Source organism: Trematomus bernacchii, unplaced genomic scaffold, assembly GCF_902827165.1.
Source record: "Trematomus bernacchii unplaced genomic scaffold, fTreBer1.1, whole genome shotgun sequence".
NCBI lineage: Eukaryota > Metazoa > Chordata > Actinopteri > Perciformes > Nototheniidae > Trematomus > Trematomus bernacchii.
Genome location: NW_022987685.1, coordinates 2405579 through 2431951, shown reverse-complemented (window position 1 = coordinate 2431951; position 26373 = coordinate 2405579). Strand labels below are relative to the sequence as shown.

At 42.2% G+C, this 26373-nt stretch overlaps 1 protein-coding gene across 2 annotated transcripts in view; it reads right to left on the bottom strand.

Annotated features, from left to right (window-relative positions):
• Positions 1-341: 341 nt before the first annotated feature.
• The window catches only part of dennd4c (DENN/MADD domain containing 4C), a 32537-nt gene continuing 6505 nt past the window's right edge, over positions 342-26373 (bottom strand). The window contains exons 2-33 of one of the 2 annotated variants that reach the window (XM_034136618.1): positions 22610-22920; positions 17690-17942; positions 17533-17602; positions 16348-16517; positions 15648-15889; positions 15483-15549; positions 15333-15391; positions 14246-14390; positions 13283-13458; positions 13068-13168; positions 11810-12034; positions 10734-10879; positions 10505-10543; positions 10111-10241; positions 9898-10030; positions 9260-9466; positions 8822-8950; positions 8568-8709; positions 8336-8479; positions 8107-8226; positions 7856-7987; positions 5991-7063; positions 5510-5702; positions 5329-5423; positions 5055-5230; positions 4779-4937; positions 4085-4283; positions 3753-4001; positions 3202-3319; positions 2809-2965; positions 2632-2696; positions 342-2141 (exon numbers count right to left, since the gene is read on the bottom strand). In XM_034136618.1, the coding sequence (XP_033992509.1) occupies positions 2005-2141; positions 2632-2696; positions 2809-2965; positions 3202-3319; positions 3753-4001; positions 4085-4283; positions 4779-4937; positions 5055-5230; positions 5329-5423; positions 5510-5702; positions 5991-7063; positions 7856-7987; positions 8107-8226; positions 8336-8479; positions 8568-8709; positions 8822-8950; positions 9260-9466; positions 9898-10030; positions 10111-10241; positions 10505-10543; positions 10734-10879; positions 11810-12034; positions 13068-13168; positions 13283-13458; positions 14246-14390; positions 15333-15391; positions 15483-15549; positions 15648-15889; positions 16348-16517; positions 17533-17602; positions 17690-17942; positions 22610-22908 (5751 nt within the window). In that variant the 5' untranslated portion in view covers positions 22909-22920 and the 3' untranslated portion in view covers positions 342-2004. The remainder of the gene's footprint in view (positions 2142-2631; positions 2697-2808; positions 2966-3201; positions 3320-3752; positions 4002-4084; positions 4284-4778; positions 4938-5054; positions 5231-5328; positions 5424-5509; positions 5703-5990; positions 7064-7855; positions 7988-8106; positions 8227-8335; positions 8480-8567; positions 8710-8821; positions 8951-9259; positions 9467-9897; positions 10031-10110; positions 10242-10504; positions 10544-10733; positions 10880-11809; positions 12035-13067; positions 13169-13282; positions 13459-14245; positions 14391-15332; positions 15392-15482; positions 15550-15647; positions 15890-16347; positions 16518-17532; positions 17603-17689; positions 17943-22609; positions 22921-26373) is intronic. The other variant, XM_034136620.1, reaches the window with a different exon arrangement.

Sequence of the window (26373 nt, the reverse complement as noted above, 5' to 3'; positions counted from 1 at the left end):
ATTTTGCAGAGCTAATTTGACCAAATAATTTTAATTTGCAGTGATTTTATTATTAATCCTTGCCAAATCGCAGATGAGAGACATGAGACGAGTGATGGAGGACAAGATAAAGAAAGATGTCCATGGAGGAAAGAAATAAATAATATGAGAATTTACTTGGGATGGAATTTGAAGCGGAACATAAAATGATAAAAGGACGAAGGGAGATTACGCAACACAGCATGGAAATACTTTATTTATTTTACTTATTAGAAATAACACAATAAATGCAAAATAACATCCCAGCTTCTTATGCCGACAAATATAAATCCTCATCAGCATGGAGACACAAAATGGACACATTTCATTTTTCAATCAGTTCACAAACTCATTTATTGCAGCGCACTTAAGGGTAGACATTCAATTCCTTTCCACAGGACGGTAAGAGATCATTTAATCTATCATTAGAGAACAGTCTCTTCTGTACATCCTCTGCCATTAGGAGGCCACATTTACAAAGTCAGTACAGGGAGGGATCCCTTAAACAGATTAAAAAGGGGAAAGGAGGATTGTTAGTCATACCAATCTGAAGTTACACCATCTGCAATCCAAATGTCAATGATACAAAAATAAATAATTGAGAATTTCATTTGTTTTGGAGGAAAAACTACTGTAAATTGTGAATATTTGAGGTGATGTCATCTCATCCTCACCCTGGGTCTAAACAAGGTTTTAATCTATGCAGTGCAAATATTAATCACTTCTGTACAAGTCGCTCTCCCTAGTCTACAATAGGACCATCTACATTTCCAACAGTTCCGGGCACTTAGTGGAATGTCATGTTGTGAAATTATTTCTCTCTTAACACAGTGTCAGCTGTCCTAAAGAAGCCCTTTGCAGTATTATAAAGCTCTGAGCTACTGTGTGTAAACCATAAAAGCATATTTAACACAATACCCAATTAAAACATTTATTTAACATTGGTTGGTTCTATGCTAGGGTTAGGAATAGCCCCGACACAGCTCTAATTTAACATTACAATAAGGCATGTTAGCTGAAGAAGTAAAGTATGTTAAGGTTAAAAAATGCAGATATTAAAAACTGAAAATGCTCCATCACTGAGGCTCCGAGAACAAGTATCTATTTTAAAGTGTGGCAATCCATAGTGTGGCATGCCTTTTCTGTCTCCGTTTAATTTCCTCCTATCGGCTGCTTTTAATCACACAAGTGTTGTTGCAGAGATCAATAATACTTCTTTAAGACCTGTTTAGATTGCAGGGCATCTGGAATGTTGCAGAATATTAGTGATTGTCCTCAGTCCACCTCATTTACATGTGTGCTTCCAATGCATATTTACACGGACAGAGAGCTTGTACATTTACAATTAAACAAACTTTAACATTCATTAAGACTCAGGACACAATAAGTCAAGGCATCAAGACTTGTTGCCTCTCAAAAAAAATAGGCAACCCTGGTTTTAGATTTCCCCCTGCAAGTAAATAATATGTACAAAAACACAGGTGGACCTGGGTTTTCTTTCTTTTTTGTGTGTAGAAAGTGCACAGTCATGGTATGTACACAGTCTCAAAGATCAGAACTCATCTGGGGACAGATTCAAGCAAAGTGGGCAAAAAGCTACAAGACGGGGACAGCGTGATTATACACACACACAAACACACACAGACACATGTCTACACCACACAGGCAGTCAATACATTCTGTACAGTGATTCATTATTCTATACACCATATGTAAAGAAACACAACTAGTCCCAGAAGATTCACTGCTGGTGTCCGAGCCTTTTTACAGAAACAGTCCCACCTGTAAGCAGTCGCATGGAAAGTCTCTGAAAAGCTCCAGAGAGGTTGTAAAAAAAAAAAAAAAAAAGGGGCATCTTCCAAGACATGGAGAAGAAGAAGAAGAAGAAGAAGAAGAAGAAGAAGAAAAGGTACCGTGTTTTAGGCGATTGGAGGTGTTTAAATACAAAATCATTTTCCTCCCTGCTGCAGTCAGGTTTTTTTTAGATCAGATGACGGGGGCTCCGAAGCATTTGAGGCACCACTGGACGTTGGGGCTGGGCGGTTGGTCGATTATGTGCAGAGACTTGAGCTGCTCCTCGCTCAGTTCATCGTACGCCAGGCGGTACTCTCTGTCGAAGGCCTCTGCAGGGACATAGCAAAGAGAGGGAGGGAAGATTCACAAAGTCAGAAAAGTAATTTTTTTATGTATTTATTTTACTCTAATTTGGCTGTGGTAATGCATACGGAATACAGGTTTATTTGAATTTTATTTAAGTTAAACATTGGCTCCTGTTATCTAAAATAAAGTCCAGACACTTAGACCCCATAACGCAATGACAAAAGTTGTAATCGTCATTTAAAAAAGGGGCATTTTTTTTCTTCAAAGTTCACAAATGGGATTTATTTTTATCCAATGCAAAAAAAAAAAAAAAAATGTTTGCCCTCTAAGGACATCAGAGCAACTTTTATAAATGGATGCTGAAGTTTTAAGGACAGTGAGAAAGACATATTAAACCAGCTACCCATTTAATTATTTAAAAAAAGATTGTGCAAGAGACGTTCTCTGAGTTTCACAAATAAAAATGCTGATGGGACTCTTGCCAGCACGATGTATCTGGTTGATTTCACTCACCTACGTCGATGTTCTCCTTCCCCAAAGCCACCAGTGAGAGGAACATTATTTCTCTATAGATACTCCTGGGAGAATTACAAGGCACACAAATGAGAGATTCATCAAGATATCAAGAATATGAATGTCTGAATGCTTTGTAGAAAGTGTTTCAGAAAGAGACACAGAATAGAGTCTGACCTCTGCCGTTTGAATCCCTCTGGGCGCTGTTTGATCTCCCGGATCAGCAGGTTGATCGGCCCGTACACGTCGTTGGTCTGAATGCTACGAACAATTGTGTTGAGGAGGGTACGAATCTCCTGGTGGTCTGTGGGGGCCAGCGTCCCCTTCTTCTCCACTGCAAAAAAACACATCAAAAATAATTGTATTCTATCCGTTTTAGTAAGAACACTCAATTTGTCCTGCCAACTGACATCGTATCAAATAGTTGTCTCTGTCTCCCCTAGTGGTAGATTTATTTTCTACAAATAAGAATAAAAAAGCCACCAGAAAACCACATCAAAAAGTTTGATACAGTGTTTAGGGATGTCAAGCACTACACCAATGTCTCATACAGGAGGGGGGGACACTCACACAGGGTCCTCCAGAGCTGGTAGAGGGGCTCCCCGTGGTCCTGGTGCAGGTTGATGTTGTCCCACAGGAGCTGGACGTAAACCTGTTTACTGTCCTGGGACAGTGATGTCAAGGGCAGCTGAAAACAAATTATTTAGTCATATTACTGACAAATAGAGCATTATCTCAACAGTCTTAAATGTCACTTGTTTGGGAAAGATCACACCAACCTTTTAAAAACGATCTTGAAATGTAATTGAATCCACTACTGAAATGTCAGTTAAGTTTTTCCTCTAAATCCTGATTTAATTAATTTCTGTTTTAGCAAAACAAAAATTGGATGCAATAACACTTGAGGAGGTTTGACCTTTAAAATGGCTGCCTTTTTTATCAAAAAATAATGAAGTCCTCAAAGAAAGTTGAAGTACAAACTTTATGTTACTTCTCTGCTGAGCTATCATGAGCAACTTCAGCCTAATTACTAGCTCCTGACAGAGATCCTGACTTGGATTAAATGAATACTTGTTATGGAATGGGAAGAAGAGCCCTAGCATAAGAGATAAGTGTCTCACCTGCACTCCTTTGTTGCAGTGTTCAGAGGTCAGGATGAGTCCAGGGAGGTGAGTGGGCAGGTCCAAACGACGGAAATACCAAACCAGGTTCCAGAAGATGATGGGGTGCTGGCTGAGGAACTTGTGGGTGTAGATCACCTGGTCTCCCTCGTTCTCAAGCAGCGTCTCCAGCTCTTTGCGCAGCACCAAGGGGCTCAGGTACGGGACGGACACGGGCTTGGGGTTCGGGCGTTTAGTCCCCATGCCATCCTGAGAAACACACACTGCTAAATTACTAAATTGACAAATATTTAAGCACAGTGGGGTTATTTAGTGACGTGAGCAGCACTGACCGACACCTCCTGCAGGCTGCAGGGCAGGCTGGTGGTGGAGACGCCGTGTCCGGGTCTCTGGGAGTAGTCCAGGCTCTGCAGCGGACCCCCAACACTGTTGCTGCGCGTCAGAGACGTCCCGCTGCATCTGCGCTGCTTCCCCGCCGCCTGGTGCTCCAGGAGACCTAAGGGGTCCGACTGCACCGGCTCAGGAACCAGACTAAAAACACAGCAGAGAGGCATGGTTTGTATTTTAGTCTTGTACTTTTTCGTCAACAAAATTGCATGTTTTGCACGTGTTGATGACGTTGCTGTAGCCTTAGCCTTAGTAAATGAAGCCTGATTTACATGAAGCTGTTTGTCTGTTTTCTTCCCCTCTGCTAATAGCCTCATCAACAAGGCCCGGCCCCCCCCACTGACACTTTACCTCAGCCACATCATAGACTCTATGCATTACATTAATGCATACAATATTGGTTATTTTTATTACTGCACATATATTTTATTCCATTCTATTTCTATGCTATATTTTACTATATTTCTTATTATTTTTACTATTTTTTTAATGCTATTATAGTTTTCTTAAAATAGTTCTCGATCTGTGTTTTAAATTTTCTTTTTACTTTTATGTATGCATCATGACATCAAGTCAAATTCCTCGTATGTGTCAACCTAGCTGGTAATAAACCTGTTTCTGATTCTGATTGGTTTGTACCTCTTAAGTGTTCCAGGCTGATTATCCGGAGTCTCCCGAGCTTCCTCTTCAGGGAAAGAGAGGAGGTCTGGTGCCTTTATATCGGCGGCGCTGCTGGCTGTGGGCTGGGCGCTGCCGCTGTGGATGCTGTCTCCGGAAGCACTGGGATTCATGTAGAACCTGAGAGGAGAAATCACAGAACAGACCGTTAGACTTTGTTGTGCGTACCTATAAAATAAGGACAAAGGAAAAGTGAAGCTGCATCATCTACATCATTCCAGGACAAATTATTCTTACCCTGTCATTGTGCGCAAGTCATGAAACTCCACATGCAGTAAGGGAAGGAAGGCCGTGCTGCAGAAGGGACAGTTGGTGTTCAGGTTGGAGTCATCGGCCGTCCAACCCGCCATGATCTCCTCGTCGTACACCAGCGCTTCACAGGAGCGGCACTGTGAGCAGCTGGACATCAGCACCTGGAGACCAGTCAGGAGTTATTGCTATGTACGTGTGTGTGTGTGTGTGTGCGTGTGCATGTGCGTGTGCGTGTGCGTGTGTGTACAGTATGTCTGACCTCCAGTGCACAGTTCTGGTAGATGCTGGAGGAGGAAGCGTGAAGCGAGGGGCCCTGCTCAGAGTCTGGACCCCGAGCTCGTCCTGGAGTTTGATCTGGATTTAAAGACAAAACGTATAAATTCAAAGCCTCTTCTCTTTTCTGCTTATATTTAAGTATTTGCACTGCTGTGAGTGTTTACATGTCAGGTGTGTCCCGCGGCCCGTGTCGCTGCTGCCGCTGCTGCTGCCCAGGCTGGTGCAGCTCTGGTTGAGGCCGTTGGCCACCAGCCCCGGGATGGCCCCTCTCTCAGGACTGTCATCCACATCATGTGCGGCCAGCATCTGTTCATCCAGGTGAGAGGGGAAGCCCCCGCCGCCCTGAGCCTGTTCATCCTGCGGGGGTAAAGTCAGATCATCAGCTCTTGGTGATTGAAAGGTTCTGGTAAAATATTGATCAACTAAAGAGGAAAACATCTAGGGAATAGTCTCTAGAAAATAAAATTATCTGCTTCAGAAAACTAAAATAAAAAAAACTGTGAGATTACCTTCTTGCAAATGGGAATCTGTGGTAACTTTTTACATTTTGAATTGATAAATAGTAGACAAATTGTTTTGAGATTTGCATATCCAAACAATGATTTGTGTACCAATGCTACTGAGATTAACTGTAAGGACCCTCACCTCGTCGTCTGAGTAGGAGTAAGCTGAAGCGACGACCCCCCACACTTTGCTGGCCACATTTGCCGCCTGTTTCATGCTGGACTTCAACACGTCGATTTTAGGTCCGGTGAGCAGGTTGTCCATCTTGATACCTGATATGGAGTTGATGACGGAGCCCAACGAGCCCCCCTGGGCGGACTTGACGAGTGCCGTCAGTGAGGCTGATCGGGGGCTACCCACCGCGCTGCCGGAGGTCTTCGTCTTCACTGCGAAAGTCTTGGAGCGGGTCACAGTGTTGGGGCTGCGTTTGGGGGTGTCGCCTGGGGAGCCGGTGGGAGTTTTGACGGGAGGCACGGGGAGGCTGGACCTGCGCTCCAGAGCCTGCTTGGGCTGGGGGGAGTCCGGGGAGTCCCCCATCGCCTGCTGGAGCTCCATGCTGGAGGACTTGGGGCCCAGGGGGCTCCTCAGGCTCATGTACATCTCGATCTCCTCGGCCAGGTTGCGGGACACCACGGCGGGCACGGAGCGGGGGGGCTCCTGGCTGGTGACGGAGGCCGACTCTTCCACCTCCGTCACAAGGAGGGAAAGCGGGTCGGCGCCCACCTGCACGTCGGCCCTGTCCAGGGTGGCCCCTCGCAGCCCGGGGTCCTCCTCGTTTGTCTCTGTGTGCTTCCTCTCCCGTGTCTCCAGTTTTAACTCCGCCCCCTCCATCTCTTCATCATCTCCCTTCTCCTCTTCCTGCCCCTTTTCCTCTGGCAGCTTCATCACCACTTGATCTTCTTCAGGCTCTTCCTCCAAGTCTTTAAAAAGTGATTTGGACACAGAATTAGGGGGCGGACTGGGGCATGCAGACAGTGCTGCAGCCAGGATGCGAGCGTCGGCGCCCATCTGACTAGCCAAGTGGTCCACGCCTTGCTCCAGCAGCATGCCAGCGCGCGTTTCAGCGCTGAAGCTGCAGCTGCGCTCGCTGAAGGATTTCTGGCGCTGCTGCTGCTGAGGCTGGTTAGCTGCGTCTCCTGCAGGCAGCGAGGCCTCGTCGTCAGGGAGAGACACATTATCGTTCTTGCTGCGTCTCCTGAACAGCTTCCCTGTGCCTGCAGAATGTGTCCAGATTTAAAACAACAATTCAACTTAGCCTAATTTAAATGGAGACATGTAATCTTAAAGGTTTCCTATCATGCTATTTCTAGGCATATATTACGGGTCTCAGATATATAACACAATATAAAAAACATGTCTATGATGTGTTTTGCTCAAAATACCAAACAGATCACCCATTCTAGCCATGCCTAATACCCCTCTATTTCAGCCATGTTAGAGAAGTGCTGATTCTGGGTCCTTAGCTTTAAAAAAATAAATAGGGGTGGGAGCTAATGCCTGCTCAGAATTCTACAGAGAGATTCTCAGCTAAATGCTCCCGTAATTAAACGCCATATCATGTTCCAAACCACATCAAGGATTATTTCTGAAACAGTATGCAGCTCAAATGCTTTTTCTCTTTTTACCACAAGGCGAGTACCTTTTTATATCCTGCTTTTTTACACACATACTCTCTCCAGTACAGCTTAGCTCTGAGTGTTAGCGATGCTTGCTAATGTAAACAAAGACCATATTACTTCCAAAACGTTGCGCATTGTTTCTGATAGGGCTGTGGGTCCACATTTCCGATATTAAGTCATATCGGCAGCAAATCTGGATCAGCTCCGTTGTACCCCCGTTTTTAGAGATTTGGGTACGGAGGAAAAGAGAGAGGGTTTTGTTTTCTGACACTTTGTGAGTTCCCTTACACACCGGGGACACATATTTATGTATAAAAGACATCAGAAAGTGCATTTTGCATGATAGGAGAGCTTTAAGTGACATCAAGGACTCATCCGTCTCCTCACCTGTTTCCCTGCCACTGTCAAAGCTCCCTGTGGAAAGCTTCACAATACTGGGGACAGGCAAGGGCACATCCACAGGACTGGGGGGCTCTGCTACTGCGATAGCACTGTCCACTGAGCCGGCAATGTCACCTCCTGGTTACAAAAAGCACATTGTTGACAGACCAACATCACCGTACAAGGAGGAAATGGGTTGTCTGGTTGCATTAACAACCTTTAAATGCAGAACTAGAACTGGAAGTAGCTTTTCCTACCATTGCGCTGTGCTTTGGAGATGTTTCTCTGTTCAGTGGAAAGGAGGGCTGTTTGTAAAGACTCTACCAGCTCCTGGTGCATATCATCCTTGGAGCCGTAGCCTTGATCAGACTGCCTTCCTGCGGATCACAAAATAACACAAACCATGCTGTAACGCCTGTCTTTAAAATCACAATTCCTGCCCCAAATGGTTTTAAAGTAATTCTTTTAACTTTAGGGGATCAGTACCTGTACTACAGTGTTTGTCTGTTGTGTCTTCCGTGCCGTGGGCTAAGCGGTTGTGTTCTTCACTGTTGACCTCACTCGAGCTGTCGGCACTTCCATGACTCAAACGGTCCGCGTCAGTGACCGCTGACACACCTAGAGATGTAGCTGAAATACACAGAAAGGAAAAAGTGGGTGAGAAACAAGAAAACAAGAGGAGACATTAAAAGAATCACACTGATTATTTGATCTCCACCTGTAGCACTGGGTCCCTTATTGGCAGATTTTGGGTGGAGGGCTTTCTTGAACTGGGCCACTCCACGAACAACATTACGAAGCTTGGTCCACATGAAGAGGCCGCTTCGGTTTCTGCTCGGCCACGGGCTCTCTAAGACGGCCTGCAGAAGGAGGAGACAGAAGATGAGGACATGGAAGACAAGTGTTGTTATGGCTGAAGCTCAGTGCTCTGAGCCACACAGTGTTTTAACAATGTAAAAGTCAAAGTGTGACCTTGTTGTAGTATCCATAAGTGATGGCGTTCGGATGTACTCCAGCTTTCTTCATCTCCACCAGGACTCGCACAGCCATGACGGGAAGACCCCAAATACCGCAGAGCTGCATCATCACTCTGTAACACACCTGGAGAGATACAAACATTTTCACTCAACCCCACGCCGTATCAGGGCCTGTTTTTGCACACGGCATATTCTAGTAAAGTGGCCTTGTTTTAAAAAAAAGTCCTGGACCTCAGCACAATCATGGCTGGAGAGAAGAATTACATCAAAAATGTACTTTGTGCAGTACAATATAGTTTAACCATAAATTAATCTTAGATTTGGTTATCAAATCAACAATGATTACATTTATCCCAAATGATTACTTCAAGGAAGACAATTGAACATTTTAAAAGGAATTTGAAATCTATTTTAATACATAATTTGACCGTACCTCATCCAGCACCTCCACCTCGGTGGTCCTCATCTTCAGGAGGACGTTGTAGGCCTGCTGCATGGCGCGGCTCTTGGACTTGGACAGTCTGACGGCAGCGGGCAGGCAGATGAACCACAGGCTGTAGCAGTGACTGAAGAGACAGCGCGCCCACCGCGGGGGGTTGGAGTAGAAGTGCTTCGCCATCTTGTACGCCAGCTTGATCTCCTGTTGGACCAAGGCATAAGAAAAGAAAATAAGAACAGGTTTAAGAATTTAAGATGTTTTTGCCGAAAGGAAAGAAATAAACAAATAATTATAATAAAATACAAAAAAAGTTATTAAAAAGGGGGTTCATGTTGCTTAAGAATTCAATTATTCAATGTAATTATTATCATTATTGTGAATATCTTATCAGCATGCAGACTGTGTGGGTGATTTAGTCTAAATGTTCCTCTCCTTTCACGCAACTATACCGTTTTTAAATACCATTTTATAGTGTGAATTAGCTTTTTATCATTTCGAAAGCACTTTTGATTGCCTTGTGTTGAAAGGTGCTATATAAATAAACTTGCCTTGCCTATTAATCAATATGTCTTTCAACAATGATGCATACAATTATCAGTGCTTCCATTGTCTTGAAACACACGTGCACACACCTGCTTGGTCCTCTTAGCCAGCAGGGCGGGGCTGCTGGACAGACTGGCCCCCGCCGCACTGCTGCTGATGGAGGGCCGTATCTCCATAGGACAGTCGAACAGCTCCATCTGCAGCCTGGGGAAACTTTTATATCTGCAGGGAGAGAAATAGGATTGTTGCAGGGTCCTGTGCTTCAGAGTCAGAGTTTTATCTATACTTTAGTCAAGGCTCACGTGTATCTGGGGGAGGGTTCAGTTCCATCGTGAGCTGGAGGCTCCGCCGGCATTACAAAGACAGTGTGTTCACTCTTCTGAGACTCGTCCAGCTCCAGCAGTCTGGTGTCCTCAGAGGACTCTCCTTCGACCTGCAGGGAGCATCCAGAGCCTCAATACAGACTGACTACTGTGACTTTACATAAACACACTCTGTAGGTCATTTCCTGTCTGAGGGCAAGTAAACAACAAGCACACTACAATCTGCTATGCTTATTTGATTGTGGTTAGGAGTTAAGGATAGAAGAAAAGCAGGAAATGTTGAGGAGGGAAAGGCTAATCTACTTACCTTTTACTTTGAGTCACAAACATTAAAAAGAGAGGAAATGTGATCATAGTGTAAGCCCAGTATTACCTTAGCGCCCTTGTCGGTGATTTTATCAGAGGGGAAAAGCTGCAAGAAGAGGAAAGAGAGCAAAGGAACCAGAATGAATCAGAGGAAATGTTTGCTTCCTTACTCTCCCAGTTTGGACGAATGTTATTTTGCCAATAAAACATAAAACAAAAGGCCCGTTCACAGAAGGAAGCAGAGGAAAAACAAAACACCGTGACACCAGTGTGTCGCCGGTTTAATCGCTAATCACCTTCTCCACGCAGTCGTCAAAGAAGGCGAGGCCGGTGTCCTTGTCGCTGACGAAGGTGCACTCCTCGATGAAGCGGATGAAGATCTGCGTCTTGGTGAGCTGGGAGTAGAACTTCTGGTGGGCCCGGTCTCTACTTTTGAGAAATCCTGCAGGAAGGCAAGGACAGATTGTTGTGACACTTCTTAAAATTCCATATATCAACATTCACATCACCACAGTCATTCTTACGAAGGTGTATTTTCACCATTTTAGTTAAAAAAAGAGCCAGGGGAGGGGGTAATCCATGGAAAAAGTTAAAATATTCCAAGATTAAGTCGTAAATGTAACCCCCCCTCACTGTTGTATGCCTCCAAAAATCCGTCTAGCTACAGTTTACATTCATTTCTGTCCAAAATGTCATCAATTTATCATCTTATTTGTAGACATTTGCGTGGAATTGTCATAATAATCATATTCATTTTTAGGGTTATGTTCAAAAGTGACCTTTGACAACCAAAATCTAATCAATTCATCCTTAAGCCCAAGTGGACATTTGAGCCAAATTTTTTAAAAAGTCACTCATCGCAACAAAAATGTCACTCCTGTGAATTTATGACTTAAATCTTATACGTTTTTTCTTGGAATTTTAAACCCTCTCCCAGATTTATAATTGAGATGTTTAACCTAATGTATCTAATACGCAGTTGTACATTCTTGTACTCACTCCAGGTAGAAATAAATCAGGTTATAATGTATTTTTATCCATCTTCTATAATGTAAGTGTAAGTGGTAAAATATGCTGTGTCGTAAGCCCTTGTCCATCCTCTCCCTGCATCTAAAATTGATCTCTAACTGTGGAGGGGGGGGGGGGAATATCCCAGCAGCAGCCATTAGTGAAGTCTTATTACAGCCAAGGAGAGAGGTGATTGATTTGTAGAAACACTTCAGTTGAGTGATAGTTGAGATGCTCCTTGGAATAGAGATAACATTAAATTATGCACAGCTTACAAAACGAAGAACATCCAGGTATCAGAGTTTTAGGCTGGACTTAAACACACTTTAATCAACTTAATTTCCGCTATGGATGACTGGGTTACCTTGCAGGTCGTAGAGGGAGTCTGCAGACGTGGCTTTTACAGAAGGCGCCTGTGTGATGGGTTTGAGGTAGGAGCGGTAGCCCTTCAAGATGGACGCCATGAAGCGCAGGAAGTTCTCCTGGATCTCCATCTCCAGCGCCGTCTTCTTCTTGTGCCAGGTGAAGTCCGCCTCGATGGGAGTCATGTCCACCGCCGAGTTATCCTGCGGTGTCTGACCCACTGTCACTAAAACACACGACAAAGAAGAGGCTATGTTATGTTTGAAGTGTGTGTATCTGCTACAGACCGCAGATGAAAAGTAGCTACAGGAAATATGGCATAAATCGTCTCTTCTTCTTTTAAATAATGTATTTTTATGCATGCTCCTTGGTTAAAAGAGACATCATAATAGGAGATATTATAACAATTGAAATACAATCTCATGGTGCATTTTTTTAGGAGGCGTGGCTTACAACATGTAGTAAAAGGTTATCAGACAAAAATACAACTGAATCAGAATCAGAAACAGGTTTATTGCCAGGTAGGTTCGCACATACTAGGAATTTGACTTGCATACATAATTATAAAAAACAAGAAATCTAATATAAAACACAAAATCTTTTACACCGTAATAAAATACAGTTAAATAGAAATAAAATTAAAATAAAGCAAAGCAGTAATTTACATGGAAATAGAATGCTATGAATGAATTTTTGCATATAAACTATGAAATGTGAAATCAGAATATGTGCAGAAAGGAGTATGACATTGTGTGCATTAATGTAATGCATATAGTCTATGATGTGGCAGAGGTAAAGTGTCAGCGGGGGGGCCGGGCCTTGTTAACTAAATGTTTAAAAGTAAGTACAATAACTAGTTAAAGGTTTTTATTTCAGTTAAAAAGAATTGCCACCAATCAGTTGATAAAATAAATTAAAACTTAATTTATTTAACTTTCACAAGCTCTTTTTGTTGTTCTATTGTTGTACAACTTCTGCACACATTTAGTTATTTCCCTCAAGATCTACTTTTCCTCACATAGTCCTTTCAATTCATCAAAGTAAATTATATTGAGTTTTTTCATCACCAGAAAATATATTATTATTTTCTTTTAAATCAGTTGACTGTTGCTCAAACTATACAACAAACAATAACTGACTTCTAAAAACGTACTTGCAACTGCCTTAACTTATCTTAACTGTGTTGCAACCTTTCCTATATTTGCAGTTTGTAAACATGTCATTATATTTTCCCATAAAGGAGGAGGTGTTGTTTGTACCTGTGGCCAGCTGGTGGTGCAAGTTGCTCAGGGAGTTAACCAGACTCTTGCAGGGTTTCTTTGGGAGGTTCTTCCAGTTGCTGTGTCTCTTTTCATCAGACCTGCAACACACGATAACACCACAAACGCAGTTAGCTGGAGAGCTGCACAAAGTACATTTAAATACTCAAAAATAGTCCTACATTGTGAGAGCTGTAAATACTATCAGTGCATACAGGTAGATGGTGTTGGTGTCCAGATCTACACAGACGACATCTGGCGGGGGGTCGTAAAGGTCGAAGTAGCGGGAGTCCACGCCCACTATGAATGGACACGGAGCGTTGAGGACTCCAGCGAGAGAGAGCGGGCACAGAGGGATGTAGGGACACTGCCACTGGAAGGGGAAGATCATCTGAGGAGAGACGAGAGGGAAGCAGGATTAATTCAACAAGACAAGTGACTTCACACAAACCTCTTTGAATAAACAGCACATGGCAAATCAATCTTATAAAAAGGAAAGTGAAGGTTGTGACAGTTAGATTTTTAATTATGTTAATTATTTTTATTTATTTAGGGGTGCCAGCCAGGTCTCTCTCCTGGCATTCAAGATTGGTCAGTCATGTTTCGTTTCAGGAGTATTTTTCTTTTTTAAATGTTTAAATCAACCATCACAAAGGTATGCACACACATCAAAATGTACACCCTACACATTGAATGACCATTGTTAACTTCACAAGAAAAACACCAACACAATGGGTGTTATTTAGCAAACTTTTTGTCATTCATTCATGGAGAATTACGACTCAACCTGCTTTTATTATCCAGAGAATACAGATAAACTTTTAACGTTGACAATAAAGTCATTATTTCTTTATGTAGAGAGACCATTGTGTGCAAAAATGTAAAAATGACACTGTTATGAAGGCAACTACGCCTCGTATAAATGTAATAACATAGCATTGAATATCAAACCTGGGGGGAAATGGCTGAATTTGATCCACATTATTGCCAGAAAGGGCTTTATGCTGTGGGTTATTACAGGATATTGTTTTACACGTGCCCTCTTTTGAGTTAAAAAAAGAAGATAGGATTCCAGACGTCACTGACCATGACTTGAGTAATATTCGCCATGGCTCTTGCTGAGGGAATCATGATTTTTGATGATATTCGTGCAGAAATGGTACATGGTGAATACTCACAGCCACCACAGCCTCGGCCACCCCGGTGAGCACGGCGGGCCGCAGCGAGTGCAGCAGGATCTTACTCTCCAGCAGGATGAAGTGCAGCAGCGTGGCACAGTTCTCCGAGCCCAGATTCATCAGCAGAGTGCCGTAATCTGCCCCGCTGAGGGGGGGGGGGGGGGGGGGGGGGGGGGGGGGGGACGAGAGCACAGGAGGAGAGTGAGGGGATGGGTTTGAGCAGGAAAACAAAAACAGAAAGGAGACGTAAGGGATGCTACAGAATCAATTTCAAAAACTTGTATTGGTTTTTAAAGCTCTTAATGGTCTTGGGCCTAGCTTTTTATCGGATTTGCTTTTAACCTATGAGCCCTCTAGAACCCTCAGGTCTTCTGGTGCTGGACTTTAATCCTACACAAAGTGAAAACAAAGACCCACAGAGAGGCGTCTTTTTATTATTGTTACGGGCCACGATTGTGGAACAGCCCCCCGGAAGACCTGAGGGTGGCAAAGAGCGTTCATTCTTTTAGAGCAAATTCAAGACCCACCTTTTAAAATCTGGTTTTAACTGAATTGTCTTTTATTCAAATCTGAGTCTTATTTTATTCCTGTTTTTTTCAGTCTTGCGTTGGTATTAAGTGTTTGTTTATTTTTTAAATCACAGAGTTATGGGTTACTCTGGTTATTACCTAGAAAGGGGGGATATTATTTATTTTTGTAAATTGTCTATGTGTTTGGTTCGGGAAGCCCTTTGAGTTACCTTTGTGTATGAAAAGTGCTATATAAATAAAGTTTGATTTGATAAACGTTTTTAACTGAGTTTATAACTGGAGACGGAGACTGGAAAAAATGCCATCATGTTTTTAAGTGTGAGGATTTGATCTGCAACACTACACTGCTCCTTTTTTTTTAGCCTGCTCAGCTGTTTTTCTTTCAGACAAAGTGAACATAAACTGCCCCATTCAGATTGAAATGAAAACAAACCTTTCAAAGTAAAACATCTAAACTGAAACTGGCCACCTACAGTAGGTTTAAGAAGAATTTTAACAAAGTAACTGAACATATTTGTTTGTTGTGAAATGATTAAGCATTGCAAAACCTGTAGTACCTGAGGGGTAGGGGTGTACACACAGGCTGGGAGAGGATCAAGGTGTCATGTGCCGACAGCTGAAAGGAAACAAAGTATGATAAGGAACTTTAGAAACATAATTATACAAGTCAAAGTATGGTTATAATTGACAATAATAACAAATGTCACCTGGACTAATATTCTGGGCCTTTGAGGGGAAGGAAACGACACGTTGTGCATAAAGTGGGAGATGTGCCTGTTGAGAGAAAAGCACAAAACGTGTTCAAATGTCTTAAAATATATGCAGCATTCAACCTATCAAAACAATGTAAATAGCGGCGGGTATATTCCTACTTTTCGATGGGCAGATGGTGCGGGCCGGAGACGGAGAGCTTGTAGAGGAACATCAGGAACTTGCGGAAGGACTCGAAGAAGGGCCAGCGGGAGAGCAGGCAGATGCATTTGTTGGTGTTTACGGGTCGGTTAGGGATCATCTTCTTCTCCACCGTGGTGAGCAAGCCCAGCTGGATCTTCTGCTTCTCGCTCAGCTGATCCACAGGATGAGGCTCGTAAAACTGGATGGCTGACCCATACACCTGGAGCCAGAGACGGACAAATGATTTGAGTCCTTTTGTAAGTTTTTGGTTTAACCTTAATGGAAGTACCATTTTGAGATCATCGGCATTGGATGTTGCTTGCACTCATAAGGCTGTTTATTTATATATTGTAGTATTTTAGTGAGTTAACACCAGTGAAGACCAATACCGTGACATTCTTTTTTTATTAAGTTTATTAAGTACATTTTCATTCTCTCTCAGAAACAAGGAGGAACTGCTATTTGCTGATAAATTCTGTTAAATGAACTCAAACTAAAATAAAATAATTCATTTCCAAGTTGTTTTTTCTACATAGTTTAGTGAGACTACTAGTTGACATTTACTTAATTGATTGATGGATTTGTATTTAAAATCAGTGCAGTGTAGACAGCGACAGTGATCCATTGACTGCTTGTGAAAGTAAGGAAATGTTGTGTCTCCTTTTTGACTCATCTCACCTTTTCCCCGGAAGAGATGGTTAAGACAAATGTGGAGAAGACGGGGAGAGGATCTCGTGTGTTGGGCGCCCAGCACTCGATTGTTGCACCCATGGGCAAACAGAACAGAGGGACAGATTCTGACAGAGGGAACGACTCATAGTCCTCTTCTGGGTAACGAAAAATGAGACCTGGAGAACAAAGGAAGATAGAAATGATGACTTAAATAAGTAATGTTGTATTGTACAATTCTGGCTTTATTTCACTGCGAGGATTAAGCAGAATAAACGAAGAAGGGAAGCAGTGTTTTTTCTGTAGTTCTGATAAACAGTATTTAGTATAATCTGGTTTTATTTACAGGAAATAACCGTTCTGCTCCTCTGTGTAACTTGTTGTTTGGTGAGATGTCGATCTTACAAAACACACGCATTCTTATGTTAACATGAGCATACACAAACGAGCCTGCACACACACATACGAAGGGCGTGGCAGGAAGTGCCGTTGTCTGAGATGAATAAACAGCCTTCTCACAGGAAAAAGGCCGGGCAAAAAGATAAAGCCTGCATGTTTGTGTGTGCACACAGTCATAAAACACTGATTATGAAGGTGAATTAATCCAAAAGGCCAAGCTGTTGGGAAGAATTCAGCCAGACAAAATGTCACACAGCAGTTTCGAAATGCCAGCTGTAATAAACAATGACGAAACGCAAGATCGGAGATATACACTGAAGGTGCCGCTCGCTTGAAATTTGAGACAAGAGGTAACTGACACACAAAGCTGCACCATTGTAAACTACACTGCTGTATCCATATCATATCAATGACTAGTTACTGCAACATGTTTTAATATCAATGTCTGATGAATGTGTTACAAAAATACTCTCTCAAACTCTGACAGTCAAATGATGTTGACTTACTATCTCATCATTCTGAATTAAGAAGTCAGAAATGTAACTACTTTACTTGTGGCCATCTCTTAAATTTGAGTTTGTGAATCTTTTTATTTTTAATTTATTATGGACTCTTGGCTTCAGACACAATATTTTTACCACATTTGTTGACCATATATTTATGCTACAACCAACTACTCCCTGTGTCCTTTTATCTCAAATTAAAGTGGATTTAGAATATCTTCGTACCTTAATTATTTCTCTATGAAAATGATGTGAATTTCTTAAATAGTAAAGCATCAGTAGAAACACTCACCAGCTTTGTAACTGATGGAATTGGACGCAGACACTGACTTCTTGTAACACAGGAACACATTGGAGCCCCACTGAAATAATCAAAACACAAACATTAAAATTAGTTCTCCATATACTGATAAAAAGTGTTCACTCCGGGAATAAAAATCGGACATTACCATGCCACAGTTGAGGTTCTTGTCCACTTTGCAGAAGGTGTGAGGCGGCGTCTCTCCTTTGCTCGTGACGATGACGCAGATGTCGGTCACTGCGAGGGAGTTCTGCGGCGTGACGGGCGGCGCTCGGCGCAGCGTGATGAAGATGCGCTGCGATGTTGCCGAGCTGTTGTTGACGTTGGCGCAGCGGCCGTACGGCGTGGCCTGGATCACCTCGCAGCCATGGATCAGACGCTCCTTACCCTCATACAGCACTCTGAGGAACACAAGCAGGAAGTAGGTATGTTAGTCTGGCACTTCAAGGTTTTTTTTTAGGCATATATTATGGGTCTCAGATATATACAAATATATAAAAAACATGTCTATGATGTGTTTTGCTCAAAATACCAAATAGATCATGCGTTTTAGAAATCCCTCATATCCCTCTATTTCAGGCCTGTTAGAGAACTGCAGGTTTGGGGTCCTTAGCTTGAGAAAAAAAAAAAAGAGGAGGGGGAGCTTGTGCCTGCTCAGAATTATACGGAGATACAGCTAAATGCTCCCGTGATTAAAACATGAACCATATCATGTTCCAAACCACATCAGGGATTATTTCTGAAACACTATGGAGCTCAAATGCTTTCTTTCTTGCGGGTTTACCACAAGGTGAGTGCCTTTTAATTTCCTGCTTTTTTACACATGCTCTCTCCAGTACAGGTTAGCTCTGAGTGTTAGCGATGCTTGCTAATGTAAACAAAGACCATATTACGTCCAAAACACGCTGGGCATTGTTTCTGATACAGCGACGTTTCTGATAGGGCCGTGGGTGTAAAGCCAGCCCACATTTCCGATATTACGTCATATCGGACGCAAATCTGGATCAGCCCCGTTGTACCCCCGTTTTTAGAGATTTGTGTAAGGAGGAAAAGAGAGAGGGTTTTATTTTCTGACACTTTGCGAGTCTACTGACACACCGGGGACTAGGGATGCTCCGATCGCCAATTTTGGGGCCGATCGCCGATCGAGTGGGCGGGGCCTATGGGGATCTTCCATTTAAAGTGATGTTTAAAACTCAGTTAATGGGACTCATTCACTGGCGCTTCCACAAACAACAACCAACATAATTATTACATTATTCATTACAATTGAAGTACATTATTCAAGTTTACATTAACTTTGGATAATAACACGGGAGAAATTAGCGGAAGCGCTCTCTTTTCCTCTCTCCCCCTCTCTCTCTCTCCTGACAGCCTGTCAGTATCTCATGCAGCACACTGATCCAGTAATGAGTGACAGTGAAGAATACATATATTTATAACTAGTTTAGCTTGTTCCAGAGGTAGATAAAATAGCTAAGTGTGTTAGGTCTAACTCTTGTGTGTGTTGCTCCGCTCACCGGTCCGTCACAGCGGGTGGAGCTGCAGGATTCCTGCTTCACACACGATGCATACCGCTATTTTATTGTCTTTTTCGGACACCTTAAAATACTGCCAGACTGGTGAAGCCATTTTGGCGAGCTTGTTTTGCCACGAACAGAGAAAAGTGTCATGTATTTTACGTCATAATTTTACGTCATGCGATCGGCTCTCGCAATCGGCATTTTTAGAGAGCACCGATCGATTGGCAGAGAGTGAGTATCGGCCGATATCGATCGGAGCATCCCTACCGGGGACACATATTTATGTATAAAATACATACAAAAGTGCATTTTTGCATGATAGGAGACTTTAATGACACGACACATTTTGTGAATATTTGGCAAGAAGTGCAAAGAGCTGGCATCATTGTACTATCTTAAACAATTTGGTGGCTCAAGAGACAGTGCTGTCCATGGATCAGTTTTGCTGGCACACATCGCTTTCGTTTCTTAAACATGCCTTGCAGCCAAACGACAACACTCACATTCTTATGATGCAACAGTTTACATTGACACACATGAAGACAATCGACATGGAAGGCAAACACCAACTTAGGAAAAGCACAAAATAAAGACGGTAAAATAGACAGAACCAACACAGCAGATACTGGATGATTTTCCCCGAATAGTGAAGTATTCAACCACAAGCTGAGTGATGAGGTTAAGCATCTGAGGAAGCAGCCTTCCATGGAATCCTCCAAAGCAGAAACAATACATTATAATTAATTCAGTTTTAGGTCATCTTAGATAAGAAAAACACAGCATTGCCATATAAACATACATCCACATTCAGACTGATAGGAAAAAGTGTTTTCTTGAGAGACAATAAGCAAACTGATGAATTCTGGTTCTCCTGTATTAAAGAGAGGATCAGTGTGTGGTCTGCACCTCTGACTGTCTTCTTCTTAAAGCTCGTGTTTCACTCTGAAGTCTAACTTCAATGGATGATGTGATTCAGACATATTTACCAGTTGACTCATTCAAATCCCAGACAGTAAAGGAAACATTAAAATCCAGATTCTCCTCAAATCCAGCTTGGTCGACACTGTCCCCGAAGTCAAAACAAAACATGGCGAAGCTCAGTTTTTAAACTCCCAGAAAAATGCAAATCTGGGGAGAATCTGCTCGCATATTTAATTCCAGGCTGAAGGCTTTTCTCTAGCAGCTGCCTTCTATTAAATCACATATGTTATTTTACCTTATCTTATTATACCTTTGTGCTTGTTCTAATTGTATTCTCTTGGCTTGATGTACTTAAATGTCATTTTTTTTATGTGTTTCTGTTGCTCTTAACCTTAATGCTTTTATAGTTTTTTTGTAACGCACTTTGAATCTACTCACATATTTAATTCCAGGCTAAAAGAAGATGCCTTTAGCAGATGCCTTCTATTAAATCATTCATATGTTATTATACCTTATCTTATTATACCTTTTTATATTTTTACTTGTTTTATTTGTATTAATTAATGACTGTTTTTAGATGTACTTAGCTTAGAATGTCATTATGTTGCTATATATCTTAATGCTTTTACATTTGTTTTAGTAAAGCACTTTGAACTGCCTTGCATTTAATTGTGCTATATAAACAAACTTGCCTCGCCTTACTAAACACTTGAAATGTATTGTGCACCGCCATTCTCCTAATCGTTCCTGTTGAGTAGCGCACAGCTGAACGTGTCTGTGAGGAGAGCAGTCAGCGTCTTCCCTGTTCTGGATCTTTTTTGCATGACTGCAGGGCTTCTATGGCAGCATGCTCCATGTCCTCCCTTTCCATCTTGACAATGCCACGTGGGAGGCCGAGAGCTGTTATTGCTGCCCTCTTTAATACAAGACAAACCCCAAAAACACATTGTGTAATCTTGGGCCGGCTACAGATATAATAGTGCTGAGACACCCCATTTATTCTGAAAAGAATGCAAAGAGGCCAGGAGGACAACTGCCAGCAAATTCTCATTTGGGCAACAAAAACAGGGTGCTAATGGGCACAGTGAGTCGTGACGCCGCGGAGCCCCGGGCTGGGAACGCTGCACACTGACAGCAGGAAGAATGAATGATTTACAGGTCGCTCGTTTGGCTTTTTTCGGACGATGAAGACCAGCAGGTGGAAACGGAAATCAGAGGATGTTGCAACATGGCCAAATATATTTGCTGACCTTCTGCGCTGTAGTAAAACCATCAGGAAGTGAGTCAATGCTCTAATAATGCATTAACTTATCTTCCAGCATCCTTTCATTATTATTAATAGACCATGCAGTCATGAATTTTTCATTTGGAGTCTGTTTATAATATCTGTTTGTTTGCAGCTACTCAGAAAAGAAGAGGCATGTGAAGTCTCATTAAACTGCATGCCTTATTTGGTGCAATAACCATACAAAACGCAAAGAAAATCAGCTTGACAATGGCTGTGAATCCTTGGATGTTAGATTGCTTCTCTTTTATCCGGCCCATATGTCTGTTAGCATGCTAAGCAGGGTTGCGCAACCTCTTAAAAAGGACACATGACTTGACATACGATCTTCTGTTTATGCTTTGACGGCTGCAGGGCTTTTTTTTTGTAGTTTTAAAGCTACATTTGCCAGGGAAACACATCAATAACACATGACATGAACCACATTCCTCACAGAACAAGTAGGATACAGTCAATGTGTTGACATCTTTTACACAGCTTTAATGAAACGGGACTTTGCAGGGGATCCTTTAAGAGGGTGAGCGTCTCCTGTAACAGGAAACTCCAGTTTGTTAGAGGGAGACACAAAAGGCTTCAGACAAAGACTGAGGTGTGTGGAGAACTGGAGTGCCTCCGGCTGTTGCGTCATTTTTCTCCATGATTCAAAGATAACAGTCACAAAGCTCCGGTGATGAAATGCAGGTAACGTTTTCTCCTCCCATGTGAAATAGTGAGAGCAGTTGCGATTTTAAGATGGAAGAAGTGAGACATGACGGAGTTATGAGCATAGAAATTCTATCGATGGATAAGAGCCAAGAGGGAGAACTGTGTGATGCAATATGGGCGAGTGAATGGAGGTGTCAACACACCTATTTCCTTCTTCCTCGAACAAAATGTGTTGTCATGCCGTCAAAATGACTTGCATATAACGTGATAAGCATGAGAAAAACACAGGCTTTACATTGCTATGGCCCTGAACCCCTAATGTTAACAATATACCTGTAATGTTTTTAATTTATTTTTAATGTAATTATTTATTTATTTGTGTTTTTTTAAAGTTATTTTGTCTGTTTCTTCAACTGACCATTGTTTAAGGATGGTATTTCTGTTTAGCCATCTTGTATATCCAATTGTTTTTTGGGTTCAAATGAACACGGATGAACTGCATGATGACTTTAAGTTGTGCACACAGAGAGTCGAACAATTACCAAAACGTTGGTGGCAGCTACTCATTATAGTTCTCAGGAAGAAAGAAAATCTGAATCTGCAAAAATCAACCAAAAAAGTTGCAATGGGTGCATTTTCACTTATGTTTTTCTGTAGCCGGCGTTACACACATGTCAACAAACGGCTGACTCACCCGATGTCGATGAGCGGGGACTTCCCCCGGCCCCTCTTGTAGCACAGGAACAGCTCGGGGCTCTTCAGGCTGCCGTGGTTGAGGTTGGCGGGCTGGCCGCTGTAGGTGCTGTCGATGCATGTGAAGCCTTCAGGAACCGTCTCTCCGGCGGACCGGTTGATGACGGCCAGGTCGCTGATGGGGGCTTTGGGCCCGCTGGACTTGGTCTCGGAGAGGTCCTGCTCCAGAGGCGTGGACTTGTCCGTCAGCCCGGCCACCACAAAGTAGTCGGTCACACGGTGACCCTTATCCTCAATCATGGCTGGGCGTACCTGAAGGGAAAGAAGTGGGATATGAGATTCATGAGGATTTACATTGAAGCAGACTTTCGTATTGTCTTTTTACCTAAAAGATACTAGAGCTAGATGGAATTCTTCATCAACATTTGAAGGTTTTTTTGTCTATTTATTTCATTTGAAGTACCTATTTCTGTTGCAGAAAAGATAAGGCTTCACTATTTTTGTTTTTCTATTTGTAGAATTAGATTCCAGTGGTGGCTTTGTACAATGGTTTCAGATTCCAAACATTTTCCATAACTTCAGAGTCAACAGTTATTAGAAAAAGTTAGATGCAACAATTTTCCAAATTCCAACCCTGTTTTTATTTTACAAAATACTCTGCCTTAATCCATATCTTTTGGACGTTTAGCTTTTCAGAAACATTTTCATTGATGTCAAAAAACATTTGTCTCTTCTTCTTGCTGCACTCAACTGAAGGTATGCACCCGTTCAAAATAACAGCACCATAAATAACATTTATCAGACCAGAATAACCCAAAATCTTATTTTGTCCATCTTTTTTTAGGCTGATTACAACATTAAAAATGTTTGAAGCTTCTCAAAAACCTCAAAATAAAATCTTTAAATAAAACACTTTTGGTGCAGCCCTACAATGAACCCTCTTGTACCACAATCTTAGAAGACATAAAAGCAAACCACAGCCTAGCTTTACACTGCCCTCAAACTCTGTAATCAGGAGAACACTGCATGTTTGTGTCTCACATCTCACTATGGGACAGTGGGATGGATTACATACACACTGAATGTTAAGTTATACTGTGGCAAAGGCAATAAAAGGGATCCTTTAAGACTGAGGAACCACTACGACGCAAACACTGCAGGAAAGACGAGAAGTATAGAAGGATTTGTTGACATTTACAAACACACTCTTGCCATTGTATATCACCGCAGCACTCGATTATGTTGAGAGTTAAAGCTCTGGTGGTAAAGCGGAGCCATGGGAGAGCAGCCGGGCACCGAGGAATTCTTAGAAATGCCACGAGAGCGTAAATCAAGCAGACACTAAAGTCTATAAAACACTGGAAATGTGGTCGCAAATGTGGCGCTGACGTTTAACGCATGGAGCTGCCAAGAAATGTGATTTGTGATTTATTATTGATATGCAAAAAAGCTTGAGTGTCTTTTTTTCTAGTTCACCGTGTCGCTAAATCCCGCAGATGATGACTCAGTAAACACTTACATTGGAAATTGAGCTCTTGTGAAATAACGGGTGTGACAGTCCATTATTCATTCACAGGCATTGTGGATCACTTCCTACATATCGTAATATCGTAGATGATGCAGAATATTTGAAAACGTTGCTAATCTTACTGTGCCAATGAAGCGCAATTAACTGATCAAGACACAAGGGAGAACAACCGGTTTTCTGAGGAGAAAAAGAAACCAACACGTCCACATGGCGCCTTCAAAAGAGCCGTTAGAGACCGACAGGAAGTTCAAGTTTTCCAGTGGTGAGTCAGCTGTGGCTGCGGGGGGAAAAAGAAACCTCTCTGCATGGCAACGGCAAACACAGACAGCCCTGGAATTTATGAATAATACAAACGCTAACATGTCCGTTATAGATTTTTCAGTTTTTTTCAGGACTTGATTGATTGCTCATACGAACATGTTAGCCACAGTACAGGCATGTTGAAAGGCAAGAGCGTTGTACTGCAAAGACAATCTGAAAGAATACAACTAAAGCAGCTTGCATGCTTAAGCTCATTTGAATCCACTTGTTTCTATACCTATCTTAAGCTTTAGGGGACACTACAACGTTTGTCAGGAAGGAAAGGAGGGAATTATTCAGAGAAAGCAATCAGCTGACACACGTTAGTTACACACAAAAACTAAAAATATTTTCTAGACTTTGAGCCTGCCATGCCAAGTCTTGCACAACTAAGGCGTTGTGTGTGTGAAATAGTTAATGTTTCATTTAAGCCCTTATCTGATGAATAATGAAGGCAGCAGTGCTTTTTAGTTACACTTGGCATTCTGCCCATGAGAACGAGCCAATAAGGATGCGTTTCATATACTGCCAGCTTTACAGGCCAGGTAGCTTTGAAGAACTGTAGCTGGATGGTTGCCTATTACGGGGACCATTTTCTTTTTTCCTTTTAAAACAATGTCAGGAAATCAAAGAGCAGAGAGTGCTAACCTATGCATCGAGCGGCAAAAACAGTACATTGCATTCCAGGTCATATCCAAGGCAGCAGACTTCCACTTTCCATAAACAAAGACGGCAATAAAAGTGCATGAATGAAGATGGGAAGTATGGCAGACCTATTCTTTCAGGAGGGTCAGCTGTTGAAGAAACGTAGGATGGAAAAGCCCTGATGGATATTAGGGATGGTCCACTCCACATTCTTTGAATTCTTAAAAAGTTATTAAATGAGAAAGATCTATTGGTTATCTGTTAGATAAAAGTTGATGTGACTTCTTAATCGCATCTGCAGTCTTTATGACATTTTTTACATAGCATATGGAGACCACCATTTACGAATGTACTTTATTTCAGTGTCCTTTCACAATCTAGGACATTGACTCATTCTGAGGACTGCACTGAAACGTATGTACTTGAAAAAAAAATCCATAAAAGCCCAAATAATTCCAGATGTGGTTTTTCACAACACAATAAATAATGTTTGTCTCCAGCTCGTATTTAATGACGAAGCACAACAGCAGAACTGCTTCAAGACTCATTGCTCTGGGAAGATGTACTGCACTGTATCCATGGTTACTCTCACCAGTCAAAACCCTATTCAAAAGCTAAACGGTAGATGTTTTCAGAGTATATTTGCTCAATAAAGAAACACGCTGTTAAATGTGTTCTCACCAAAGGCCGGCCAGTAAATTCCCTCTGATGGTCTTTGTGTGTGGCACGACACTGAACACACCGGTTTCACTAAAGAAGATTAATGAATTTAATAAACTTTCATTCATGCATCTGGGTCTTTATCAGTGCCCATGTATCTGCATGAAATACAGTCCAACACGACATTACTGCATCATATCGCAATTGCAATATCAGTAAAGAATAATCGCAATTAGTGGTTGTAATTCCAGAGTCTTTTAGTGAACAAGCAACATAAAGCTCACATCTGTATTCACAGTAGAACATTCAATTATTATTTGGACCTTTAAGGCAACAAAACCGATAGTAACCTGAACATACCACCACTGATACTATAGTATTCCCCTGCATGTAAGGTGACACAGCTGTGGACTCACTCTTAAGGCTGGCACCGTGTGTAACAGTCCCCTCTGCCTCCATACACACACCATACAAATATCTCTTTGTAACAGCCCATAATAGACGAACACTGGTGCTGCCATGGCAACCGAGCCCCAACAATGCCAGGCTACACGACCCTGAGCTGCGGCTATAGTGTTACTCTCACTGAGGAAAATGATCTGCAAGTCTTTCAAGGGTACATTTAGTATAGC